This window comes from Oryctolagus cuniculus, chromosome 7, assembly GCF_964237555.1.
Source record: "Oryctolagus cuniculus chromosome 7, mOryCun1.1, whole genome shotgun sequence".
NCBI lineage: Eukaryota > Metazoa > Chordata > Mammalia > Lagomorpha > Leporidae > Oryctolagus > Oryctolagus cuniculus.
The window spans coordinates 7,625,749-7,639,381 of record NC_091438.1 but is presented as its reverse complement, the minus strand read 5'-3'; the positions used below and the strand labels follow the sequence as shown (position 1 = coordinate 7,639,381).

The 13,633-nt window shown below is 43.7% G+C and overlaps 1 protein-coding gene across 5 annotated transcripts in view; it reads right to left on the bottom strand.

The window, feature by feature from the left end:
* AXDND1 (axonemal dynein light chain domain containing 1) overlaps positions 1-13,633 on the bottom strand; it is a 111,621-nt gene that overhangs the window by 61,642 nt on the left and 36,346 nt on the right. For all 5 annotated transcript variants that reach the window (XR_007924154.2, XM_070077203.1, XM_070077204.1 and 2 more), the window contains 4 exons: positions 11,149-11,289; positions 9,962-10,066; positions 6,772-6,892; positions 29-130 (listed from right to left, as the gene is read on the bottom strand). Coding sequence is in view for 4 of the 5 variants with exons in the window: in XM_070077203.1 (XP_069933304.1) it covers positions 29-130; positions 6,772-6,892; positions 9,962-10,066; positions 11,149-11,289 (469 nt within the window). In the remaining variant the exon portion in view is untranslated. The remainder of the gene's footprint in view (positions 1-28; positions 131-6,771; positions 6,893-9,961; positions 10,067-11,148; positions 11,290-13,633) is intronic.

Here is a 13,633-nt window from a genome sequence, read left to right as displayed (position 1 = left end):
TCCACAACTGAAGTGAATTGAACTTTACCTTTGTTGAGAGCAGTATGATGAAATGTTTAGTATACTTATTCCAGCCTTTTTCATTGAGGTAAAGTCTTTTAGCCAATATGATTCTATTTCTTTCAATTACCTATAAAAATAAGGTACTATGATCAGGAACCTAAAACATTAACAAACCATTAGAATTTATGAGTGTTTTCACATATCAATGTTTCATGGAAGTATTAACAACCAAAATTTCTAGTTCATTTACTAATTTGAATCACAAATTTGCATTTTCCAAAACTACTGAACTTAAAACCAAATTCAAGCACAAGCAGAGGTTCTCCAAGAATTTGATCTCATGACCCCTTTGCACTCTTGAAAATTACTGAGAACGCCAAGATGCTTTTGTTTTATATCTACTGATTTTACTGTTCTGGAAATCAAGCTGTAGTTATTTAAAATATATATTTGTTCATTCAGTTAAACATAATATGAATAAACCCATTATGTTAATATAAATAGCATTTTTATGAAAAATAATTTACATGTTTTCAAAAAACTAAGTGAAAAGAGTGTACTGTTCTACATTTTACAAATCTCTTTCATATCCGCCCTAAAGACAACAGAGCTGGATTCTCATATTTGTTTCTGTACTCTATTTATCGTGATATTCCATGTCATGCAGTTTCTAGAGCACCCCACCACATACTCATGAATGAATGAGAGTGAAAAGGGCAAATAACATCTTTGATTCGTGACAAAACTAGTTTTGGAATCACGGAGCTCCCACAGGGTGTCCTGGACTCCCAGGGTCGGGTCCTGCAGCCATACTCTGAGAACCACTGATAAACTGAATCAGATGTCCAGCTGATGAGTGAATGACCATTCTGGACACCATGAATACAGCTGTGAACAGAGACCCAGTCCTCACTCTTAGGGAGCTGCCATCCCACTGGCTGGCAGGACGTCAGGGCTGACCTAGCACAAAGCCTCACTGATGACCTTCTGAGGCATTGGCACCTGCTTTTAATATGAGGGGGTTCATGTGTACCCTCTCTTCTCACACTGGACAGGCATTGCTCAGATCTGTTTCCTTGGACTGTGTGTGTATACCACCTACACATATACGGTACAGGTCTGCGTGTGTACATCAACTACACGTATATAGTGCACATCTGTGTGCATACTACTATACATATATAGTACAGGTCTGCGTGTGTATACCAACTACATGTATATAGTGCACATCTGTGTGTATACCACCATACATATATAGTGCACATCTGTGTGTATACCACTATACATATATAGTGCACGTCTGCAGGTGTATACCAACTATACCACTATACATATATAGTGCACATCTGTGTGTATACCACTATACATATATAGTGCAGGTCTGTGTGTGTATACCAACTACATGTATATAGTGCACGTCTGTGTGTATACCACTATACATATATAGTGCAGGTCTGTGTGTGTATACCAACTACATGTATATAGTGCACATCTGTGTGTATACCACTATACATATATAGTGCAGGTCTGTGTGTGTATACCAACTACATGTATATAGTGCACATCTGTGTGTATACCACTATACATATATAGTGCAGGTCTGTGTGTGTATACCAACTACATGTATATAGTGCACATCTGTGTGTATACTACTACACATATATAGTGCAGGTCTGTGTGTGTATACCAACTACATGTATATAGTGCACATCTGTGTGTATACTACTATACATATACAGTACAGGTCTGTGTGTGTATACCAACTACATGTATATAGTGCACATCTGTGTGTATACCACTATACATATACAGTGCAGGTCTGTGTGTGTATACCAACTATATGTATATGGTGCACATCTGTGTGTATACTACTATACATATATAGTGCAGGTCTGTGTGTGTATACCAACTACATGTATATTGTGCACATCTGGGCGTATACCACTATGTATACATAGTGTACGTTTGTGGGTATACCAACTACACATATATAGTGCAGGTCTGTGTGTGTATACCAACTACATGTATATAGTGCACGTCTGTGTGTATACTACTATACACATATAGTGCACGTTTGCAGGTGTATACCAACTACATGTATATAGTGCACATCTGTGTGTATACTACTATACATATATAGTGCAGGTCTGTGTGTGTATACCAACTACATGTATATAGTGCACGTCTGTGTGTATACCACTCACACATACATAGTGCACGTCTGTGTGTATACCACTATACATATATAGTACACGTCTGTGTGTGTGTACTGCTACACATATATAGTCTGTGTGTATAGCATGTCTGTGTATGTATTGTATACCAACTACATGTATAAATCTGCTAATATATTTAAGATAATTTTAACTAAATGTATGTAGTCTTTTATAATATTCTAAAACTTGATGTTTTTATTTATTATACACATCTTTTCATACACATAAGAGGAGTTTTCAAAAAAAGTCATGGAACACATGTATTCTGAAGAAAACTGCATGTATCTGAAACTTTTTTGTACCAAAATACTCATTTTTTAGGTCCATTTTTCCATGAGCTTGTGGAAGTATCCTTGTACATGCCTGCAACATTCTTAAATAACAACTGCTTCATGTTCTATTATCTAGATAACTACAATTTATTTCCATACTGCTGGATATTTAGGCTATCAGAATCTAAAGTTTTTAAACATTTATTTTAGAGAGAGTGAGCAAGAAAGAGTACTTCCACACACTGGTTCACTCCCCCAGATTCCTGCAACAGTGACCAGGGCTGGAACCAGAAGCTAGGAACACAAGCCAGGTCTCCCACAGAGGGGACAGGGACCCAGGAATCTCAGCCATCACAAGTGCTCCTTCCCAGGGCCTGCAACAGCAGGAAGCTGCCAGTGGGAGCTAGAGCCAAGCACCTTAACCAGTGTCCTAACAACAGACCAAATGCCTTCTATTTTAATATATTTTGAAATTATAAAACAATGCTGAAATGGATAACCATATCCATATTCATTTTTACCAATTTTTTTTTCAGAAACTGATTTAAATTTAAAATACAGAAGTTTTCTGACTTAGATTGGGGTTACACCCCAATAAGCTCACTGTACGTTGAAAATACTGTAAACCGAAAATACATTTCAGGGGCTGGTGCTGTGGTGCCGCGGGTTAAGCCACTGCCTGCAGTGCCAGCATCCCATATGGGCACCGGTTCAATTTCCGGCTGCCCTGCTTCAGATTCTGCTCCCTCTAATGGCCTGGGAAAACAGTGGAAGATGGCCCAAGTGCCTGGACCCTTGCCATCCATGTGGGTCACATCCATGTGGGCTCCTGGTTTTGACTTCGCCCAGTCCCATCTGTTGTGGCAATTTGGGGAATGAACCTGTAGATGAAGATCTCTCTCAATCTCTCCCTCTCTGTGCCTTCCTGCTCTCTCTGTAACTGTGTGTGTATGTAAAAGACAATACATTTCAGGCATGTAACCTATTGAACATCATAGCTTAGCAACACAGTACACTGCAGGATTTCAGCTGATCACCCTTGTAATTTGTGGCTGACGGGGTGGGTGCTAGCTGCGGCTCACTGCCACTGCCCAGCGCTAGTTTCTACTGAACACGTATCACTGTCATACCATCATCAAATCATAAAAATCCCAAGTTGGGAACCATCATAAATTAGGACTATCCGTATTGTTAGCTCTTATACAAATCTTCAAAAAAGTTTTATCAATTTGTATTCCTATCAATAATACATGATAGTGTTCATGTTTATCATCTTTTTAATGCCTGCTAATCTTAGCTAAACATGATATCAACTCTTTATGTTCCATATTATTAATTATTCGTGAGGTTAGACACATCTTCATATAATTATTAGCCATTTGAATGTCTCACTCTTAATTACCTGACTGTATTCTGTGCCCATTGTTTTACTGAATTATTTCCATGTTTAAAATGTATTTACTAGACTACTTCCATAACATTTATTGTCTGCTCCATAAAGTACTAACGTTTGTTCCCAGCGTGTTACTTGCTTTTGTTTCTGGTCACTGGCACCTCATGGAAGTTTCTAATTTCCAGGTTTCCTTTCATGTCGTATTTAGAAAGGGCTTCCCCATTCTAGTATTATAGAAATATCCACAGGGATGGCATTGTGGCATAGTGGGTTAAGCCACCACCTGTGATGCCAGCATCCCATATGGGCACTGGTTCATGTCTTGGCTGCTATACTTCGGATCCAGCTCCCTGCTAATGGCCTGGGAAAAGCAGTGGAAGATAACCCAAGTGTGTGGACCCATGCCACCCATGTGGGAGACCCAGAAGAAGCTCCTGGCTTTGGCCTGGCCCAGCCTGGCTGTTGAACCCATTTAGAAAGTGAACCAGCAGATGGAAGATCTCTCTCTGTATCTCTGCCTTTAAAATAAATTAATTTTTAAAAACTCTCACTCTTCACTTATTATATTTATAGTTTCATTATTTTACTTCTAAATATTTAATGCCTTCTAGAATTTACTTTTTATGTAAACTTTCTATGAGGTAGGTATCCACATCTTTTAATAACTGGATAACCAATTCTGTCAACATAATTTGAATATATATATATATATATATACATGAGTCTATTTATGAACTTTCTATTCTGTTCTTTTGTATTTATTTTTACCAACAAACACATTCTTACTTTGATTTTAAGCATATTTTGATGTCAAAAATACAAGTTATTTCTTATTAATATTTTAAAAAATTCATTAGAGGAAGGCACTTGGTACTGTGGTTAAGATGCTGCTTGGGGCTGGCACTGTGGTACAGTGGGTTAATCCTCTACCTGCAGCGCCGGCAACCCATATGGATGACAGTTCTAGTCCCAGCTGCTCCTCTTCCAGTCCAGCTCTCTGCTATGGCCTGGGAAGGCAGTGGAAAATGGCCCAAGCACTTGGGCCCCTGCACCCGCATGGGAGATCAGGAAGAAGCTCCTGGCTTCAGAACAGCCTGGCTCCGGCTGTTGTGGCCATTTGGGGAGTATATCAACGTATGGAAGACCTTTCTCTCTCTCTCTCTCTCTCTCTCTCTCTCTCTCTCTCTCTTTCTCTCTCACTGTCTATAACTCTACCTTGAAAATAAATGAATAATTTTTTTTAAAAAAGGGTGCTGCTTGGGATGCTTACATCTCTTATCAAAGTGCCTGGGTTGTAGCCCAAGCTCTGCTCCTGATTCCAGCTTCCTGCTAACACATACCTGGGAGGCCTGATTGAGTTCCAGGCTACCGGCTTTGGAATGGCTTAGCTCTAGCTACAATAGTAGGCATTTGGGGAGTGAGCCAGCAGGTGGAAGCTTATTTGCTCTTTCACTTGCTCACTCTCTCTCGCTGCCTTTCAAGTAAATAAATACTTTTAAAATTCTTCCAGACAGGAGCCCGCACTGTGGCTCACTTGATTAATCCTCCGCCTACAGCGCTGGCAACCCATATGGGCACCAGTTCTAGTCCCGGTTGCTCTTCTTCCAGTCCAGCTCTCTGCTGTGGCCTGGGAGCAGGGAGGATGGCCCAAGTCCTTGGGTCCATGGGAGGAAACACCTGGCTCCTGGCTTCGGATCGGCGTAACTCCGGCCGTAGCGGCCATTTGGGGGGATGAACCAACGGAAGGAAGACCTTTCTCTCTGTCTCTCTCTCTCTCACTGTCTAACTCTATCTGTCAAATAAAAAATAAATAAACAAACAAACAAATAAAAAGAATGCTATTGATTTAGAAAAAAAATCTTCCAGATGGCTTACAAATTTGTCAGCTTGTCAATTTTGTAAAAATAAGATAGATATTCAGATTTCTTTTTTGTTTTTTTGACAGGCAGAGTTAGACAGTGAGAGAAAGAGACAGAGAGAAAGGTCTTCCTTCCATTGGTTCACTCCCCAAATGGCCACTACGGCCAGCATGCTGCACTGATCCGAAGCCAGGAGCCAGGTGCTTCCTCCTGGTCTCCCATGTGGGTGCAGGGCCCAAGCACTTGGGCCATCCTCCACTGCCTTCCCCGGGCCACAGCAGAGAGCTGGACTGGAAGAGCAGCAACCGGGACAGAACCGGTGCCACAACCGGGTCTAGAACCCAGGGTGCTGGCACCGCAGGTGGAGGATTAGCCTAGTGAGCCGTGGCACTGGCCTGATATTGAGATTTCTAATTGAATTTATAATTTGGAGTAAACTGACATCTATATAATTTTGATTATTCTTCTCAACTAATGATGCATAGATCTCCTTTTCTCTAGTTTTAGGTTCTTCAGTAAAGTTGTAGGATTTTCAATAGACTGTATGGTTATTTGTCCCTTCTTGTTGCATTTATTCTCTTTGAATTTTTAATTCTGAAGCATTACTGTAATAACCCACAGGCTACTACACTTCAAGTCACTTGTCATTGTGTGTACTCGGTTATTAGGACCAGAATGCAATATCCAGCAATGATATATGGCTATATTATATGAAAAAATCAAAACTGTCTTCTCTGGTTTATTATTAGTATCAATTAAAGTTGAAATTTTTGACACATTCCCAAATATACTTCATAGATTGTGGAGGGAAAAAACAGTCCTCAATTGTGCAATAACTAGGTACCCAACAGAGGAAAAAAAGAAAGGCAAAAAACTAACTTCACCTTTTCAAGGCCACATAAGCTATATTCTTCATTAATAAATATAGATGTTCATTTGAGGGAGGGAGTTATCTATATTATTACAAATCATAAAACAAAACTCAACTAGACAAAAAAGAAGGCCGAGTTGCAGTCTGATGAACCAACCTTCAGGGCCAGTTCGTACGTCGCTGAGCTCCAGTTATCTCTCTCTGCCATTAACTGTTTAATATCAGTCTCCATCCGGCCTCTTTGCAGTGTATATAAGTCATGGTATTCTTCAACAATTCTAAAAGGAAAATTAAATATCTATATAGACATTTGTTAAAAGGACTGTGTTCTATAATAAGCATTATGTTCCTTTAAAATACATAAGGTAATTATAATATAATGGCTCAATAAACTGATAACATTATATACAGTGAAACAGAAGAAAAAAATCACATTTTGTTTATAAATCCTACAGTCATAAAGAAAGTGAAATGTCCAATACATTGTTCCCTGCTCTAAGTATTTCTTTTCTCTATTTGCTAGACTTTTTACAACTTGGTATTCCAATGGTAAGTCTCACGACGCCTAATGAAAAATCCACAACACAAGTAGCGATAATACAGCACCTTTATTAAGCTTCTTGGGTCACAGACTAAGCATTCTTTATTAAAGGCACAAAGCCCAGTAACCGCAAGCCACTATGTTTTTTTTTTTTTTAAAGATTTATTTTGTTTATTTGAAAGAGTTAGAGAGAGAGGTAGAGACAGAGAGAGAGAGAGATCTTCCATCTGCTGGTTCACTCCCCATATGGTTGCAACAGCCGGAGCTGTGCCCATCCAAAGCCAGGAGCCAAGAGTTTTTTCCAGGTCTCCCATGTGGGTATAGGGGCCCAAGTCCTTGGGCCATCTTCCACTGCTATCCTGGGCCATAGCAGAGAGCTGGATCAGAAGTGAGGCAGCTGGGACTAGAATTGGCGCCCATATGGGATGCCAGCGTTTCAGGCCAGGGCTTTAGCCCGCTGTGCCACAGCGCCGGCCCCAAGCCACTGCGTTTTTAAATTGGGAACAGGTGCATGGCTCATCAGTGAAGCTGTTGCTTAGGACACACACGGTCCATAATGGAGTATGGGTTTCAGTCCCAAGCTCTTCCTGCAAATCCAGCTTCCTGATAACACGCACCCTGGGAAGCAGCTGGTGATGGCTCACGTACTTGGGTCCCTGCCATCCAAGTGTAAGAGTGAGGGAGACCTGGACTGATTTCCAGGCTTCTGGCTTCAGCCTGGGCCAGCTCCAGATGTCCCCAGCATTTGGGGAGTGAACTAGTGAATGGAAGATCTGTCTATCTCTGTCTCCTTGCCTTTCAAATAAAATAAAAACAAGTAAATATCTAAAAAATACATTTGGGGACTGGGAGGGTAGCACAGTGAGTTAAGCCCCCGTGTGCAATGCTAATATCCAACATGAGTGCCCGTTAGTGTCCTGGCTGCTTCCTGTTCATGTGCCTGGGAAGAAGTAGAAGATGGTCCAAATGCCTGAGTCCCTGCCATCCACATGGGAGACCCACGATGGAGTTCCTGGCTCCTGGCTGTGGACTGGCCCAGCCCCAATCATTGTGACCATTCAGAGAGTGAACCAGCAAAGGGAAGAGACCTCCCTCTCACTCTCTTTCAAATAAATAAATAAATCTAAAAAAAATAAATTTTAAATTATATATAATTCATGCAAGGTTAAAAGAAATCCTCTCCTAACCATGCAAAAGCTTAAGTATTTAACTCTTCTTTCTTTCTATACCAGAGAAAAAGGGGAACAGCTCTGTGAGTTCTAATTCCAAAGCCAGGTGATGAGGGGCTGGCACTGTAGCATTAGTGGGCAGAGCTGCTGCCTGTGATGCCAGCATCCCATACGGATGCCAGTTCCTGTCCCAGCTGCTCCACTTCTAATCCTGTTCCCTGCTAATGGCCTGGAAAAAAACAGGGGAAGACGGCCCAGGTGGTTGGGCCCCTGGGCTACCCACATGGGAGACCTGGAAGAAGCTCCTGGCTCCTGGCTTTGGTCTGACCCATCCCTGCCATTGCAGCCATCTGAGGAGTGAGCTAGCTGATGGAAGATCTCCATCGCCCTCTGTGGCTCTGATTTTCAAATTAATTAATTATTTTTTTAAAAAAATCAAGGCAATGAATCCCAGCCTGTAGCCTTTTTCTCAAAATAACTGGATAGGGCAGCAGCAGATGGCCACAGCAGCTACTGCCTTGACAAGGCTTCCAAGTTAACTTTGGAACAAAAACTCCAAGTCTTTATCCACCCCACTCCCTCATCAAGTAAGAGCTGTCCTACAGGCTAAAAGGACATCTTGGTAACAGGAGGGAAATGCCAAGCAATGCTCTTGAATACCCTTGAAATTACTGTAAAAGTCTCGAACACGCTTAATCCTACGTCAGTGCCTCTTCCATCCCAGAAGGGGTAACTCACTCCTTTGAGGAAGTCCCCTCCCAGACGCAGGCCAGCAGGGAAAGCCCCCAGGACCTCCCATTACCCACCCCACCCCCCCAGGAGGAATGGCTTCGTCAGAGATAGACAACAAAGCGCAGGCAATGCAAAGGTGCGCCCACAACAAACAACGCAGGCTGCTCCGCTTCCTCCTGGGACAGCAGGCCAAAAGGCTGCACGTGGCACGCGAATAAATCCACCCTCTCTCCTGACCTTCATCTGCAGCTCCTCTTGCAAGAGAGAAAAGAACGGGGACCAAGGCTAACCAGGGGCCACCCCCCACACAATGTTTCTATAAAGTTGTTTTCTTAAAAAAAGAAAAAAAATGTGAACGAGTATGACATGATGAGTAACATGATAATTCAAGGTGGGGGGGGTACCTGAGTGTTCATGATAAGATTCTCTTTTTCTGAACATCTGAATTAAGAGTATCTCATGTTGTCACAGCACTGATGAGGTGTCAGATACCATCCCAAGTGCTTTTTTTATACTAACACCTTCCTATCATTTCAATCTCCACTCACCATGGGGAGCCAAGTGAGGCCCAGAGAAGGTCAGAGACTTTCCCAACGGTGCACAGCAACCAGCATGGTGCCTGCGTCTGCGCTATGCACACTGCCTCTATACTTTCTTCTAGGAAACTAGAACGTCACAGTCTGCAAACCTCATTCAACAACCTGGTCAGTGCTGACACCAGCCACCTGCCTCCAAGGGAAAAGGTCAGGTTTTATTTTCTTTCCTCTCGGAATGAGAAAGCAACCAAATTCAGATGAAGTAAGCTATATGCATCTTTAGAATTCAAGCAGTTAGTATCACACACATTGTTTCAGAAGTCACATAGGCACCTCCTGTGAAAGTCACACGCACTTGAAGCAACTCACCTGGCATTCTTTTCAGCATCTAAAAGAGCCTGTGCCAAATCCTTATGGGCCTTCTCTGCTTCCTTCGTTAACTTCACATCATGTGCCCGAACGAGACACAGTTCCCTGAAGAAAAACAAAGATACTTAATTCGCAGGTGGAGACTCCAAAGAAGGCTCTACTCAGCGAATCAGATTTAGATTCCAGCACCGTCTCAGTTACGTGCACCTGCCTGCCTTTTCCTCCTCATAACCCGAATCAAGTAATCTAGCCCACACAGGGATGGAGTCTTGACAGGTTTGACAATGGACTCTGATCAGGGGGAAAAAAGGCAGAAGGAGGGTGGGTACTGGCCACAGGAGTTAAGTCATTGCTCGGACTCTGGGGAGTGAACCAATGGAAGAAGATCTCCCTCAGTTTCTGTTCCTGTCTCGGTCTCTGTCTCTCTCTGCACTTCAAATAAAATGAGAATAAATAAAATATTTTAACCTTCACTGCTATATAATACTTAGGTCTCTCTTCAGGATCGGAATCTGAACATCCATAATCACGGCCCTGCTCTGTAAACCTGATTAAGGTAAACACGTGCATCTGAGAAAGAAGGGGGACAACACTGTGGCGAAGTAGGTTAAGCTTCTGCCTGCAGCACCAGCATCCCATATGGACGCTGGTTCAAGTCCCGGCTGCTCCACTTCCTGTCCAAATCCCTGCTACAGCCTGGAAAAGCAGTGGAAGATGGCCAAGGCAAGGGCTTGGGCCCCTGCACCTGCATGGAAGACCTGGAAGAAGCTCCTGGCTCCTGGCTTCAGATCAGCTTAGCTCTGGCCATTGCAGCCATCTGGGGAGTGAACCAGTAGATGGAAGACCTCTCTCTGTCTGTCCTTCTCTCTGTCTGTAACTCTATCTCTAAGAAAGAGAAGAGAAGAGAAGAGAGGAGAGGAGGAGAGGAGAAGGAAAGAAGGAAAGAAAGAAAGAGGAGCATGAGTCTTTTCCTTAGGAAAAATATGCAACACCTTGGTTTCTGTAACACAAGTAGCCCATATCTATATATGTGTTTGCAACTACATCCAGTTCTTTCTGAGCTTGTGCTAAACACGAAAAGACAAAAAAAGTCCTCGCCTTGAGCTATTCCGCTTTCCCCGCACATTTTTTGCTCTTTTTAGACACGTGGCTTTAACATGTGTGTTTAGGACAACCACAGTGTTTACCTGGTCAGTTCCTCAATAACGTTCTTGAAATTATATAACTCTTGTAAGATGCGCTGGTCCATCACTCGCTGCGTAACCAGGTCTTTGTAGAAGTCGATCATCTGCCGGGCAATCTGGTCGAGCATCTGCACGTACCTCTCTCTGTGCGAGAAACGAGGGAACGGGCATCGGCGTTGGCGTCCAAGGAGCCAGAGCCAACACAGGCCCCAGGAAGCGTGTGGGAGAAGAAAGCACTGTTAAAGAAGGAAATCGCAAGCAGACATTGAGGATGGACGCATGGGAAGGGTGGGCAGAGGAGAAGGGGATCCGGGCTGTGCATTCCTGCCACGCTCAAACACGTGAGCAAAGGGTGTGAGGCGTAAGCAGAGATGTGGCGTTTAGAGGGGCTGGTGCTGCGGCATAGTGGGTAAAGCTGCCGCCTGCAGTACTGGCATCCCACAGTCTCGGCTACTCTACTTCCGATCCAGCTCTCTGCTGTGGCCTGGGAAAGCAGTGGAAGGTGGCCCAAGTCCTTGGGCCCCTGCACCCGCATGGGAGACCCGGAAGAAGCTCCTGGCTCCTGGCTTTGGGAAGAAAATAGTCAGACAAGCACGACAAAAACAAGGACTTGTCTTGCTTCTTTTTCGAAGTTAAAACTCTGTAAGGATACACATCAGGTCTTATATATGTGTATATTTAGAACATCTAACAGACTGTCCAGAATATAGTGAGATTTCTCCACATAGTTGAATTCATGAATAAAACCACTTTTCTCAAATTGACTAAACGTGAAAAGACCTGTAACACAAAGAAGTAATTTATTTTCTTTTTCTTTTGAATAAAACCCAACAAAATATTTGTAAATGATCATAGGAAATAAATTATAAACACTATAACCGAGCAGTCTTGATTCACATTAAAAGTAATGTTGGTGTGACACCCCAGGAGTGAGGTCCTGGAATTCTGGCATCTTCGAGTTGGCCTGGTCATCGTGTCTAATCGCTCACTTGCCCACACAGTTATCCAGCCCTTGCTCAAACACTTAAAGTAAGGGGGAGTTCTCCAGCTCAAAACACACTTCATGCATTGGAACATATTCCCACTTAAAATAAGAGGGAGCTTATCAGCTTAAATTGCAGTTCAAACATTGAAAGTATCAGTTTAAAAATGCCTTCTTGGGGTCAGTGCTGTGGCATAGTGGGTAAAGCCACCACCTACCTACACCAGCATCCGACATGGGCGCCAATTCAAGTCCTGGCTGCTCCACTTCCAATCTGGCTTCCTGCTAATGTGCCTGGGAAAGCAGCAGAAGACCGCCCCAGTTCTTGGGCCCCTGCACCCATGTGGGAGACTCGGATGCAGTTCCTGGCTTTGGCCTGGCCTAGCCCTAGCAGGTGCAGCCATTTAAAGAGTGAGCCAGTGGGCAAATGGAAGATCTCTTTCTCTCTTTCTCTCTCTCTTTCTCTAACTACCCCTTTAAAATAAATAAATCTTTAAAAAAAAAAAAAAAAGTCCTCTTTAGGACTTCTGCCCCTCGCACCGTAGGGACCAGATACTCTGCAGGACCTTCCCATTCCAATATGACCTGATCCATAAGAGCATTGCTAGACTGCTGGGGTGGAAAACAAAAAGGAATAAGCAGGAATGGACATTTGGGCCAGCAGTTAACACGCCGGTGGGGATGCTTGGACCCCACACTGGAAGCCTGCTTTTGAGTTCTGGCCCTGCTCACAATTTGAGGTTCCTGCTACAGCAGAACCTGGGAAGCAGCGTATGACAGCTCAAGTGTTTGGGTCCCTGTCACCAACACGCGAGGCCTGTATTGAGTTCCCCGGCCCCTGGCTTCACTCTGGCCCTGCCCCAACTGTCGAGGGTATTTGGGGAATGAACCCGCAGATGGGAGCATGCAGTTCTTTTTCTCTGCTTCATGAAGAAAGAGGATGAAACAAAAAACGTCACGCCAAGAATGGAGTAGGAGTTACTAGCAGTATTCAGTAAGTGAACTCAAGATCAGAACTGCCCCCTAGGAAAATACTAACACTGGGACCCAGGGACACAACTCAATCTGAGCCAGCTTCAAAATGGGAGACATAGAAAAGCACAAGACCATTGCGTGAAGCCTGGATTCAGAAGGGGAAAATGTAAACCCTTTCCTCAGGAAAGTACCCCTGGTTTATTCCCTGATGATCCAATGGTTAAGATCAGCCAGCCGGCACCGCGGCTCACTAGGCTAATCCTCTGCCTGCGGTGTCGGCACACCGGGTTCTAGTCCCGGTCGGGGCGCCAGATTCTGTCCCGGTTGCCCCTCTTCCAGGCCAGCTCTCTGCTGTGGCCAGGGAGTGCAGTGGAGGATGGCCCAAGTGCTTGGGTCCTGCACCCCATGGGAGACCAGGAGAAGCACCTGGCTCCTGGCTTCGGATCAGCGCGGTGCGCCGGCTGCAGCACGCCGGCCACGGCGGCCGTTGGAGGGTGAACCAACGGCAAAAAGGAAGACCTTTCTCTCTGT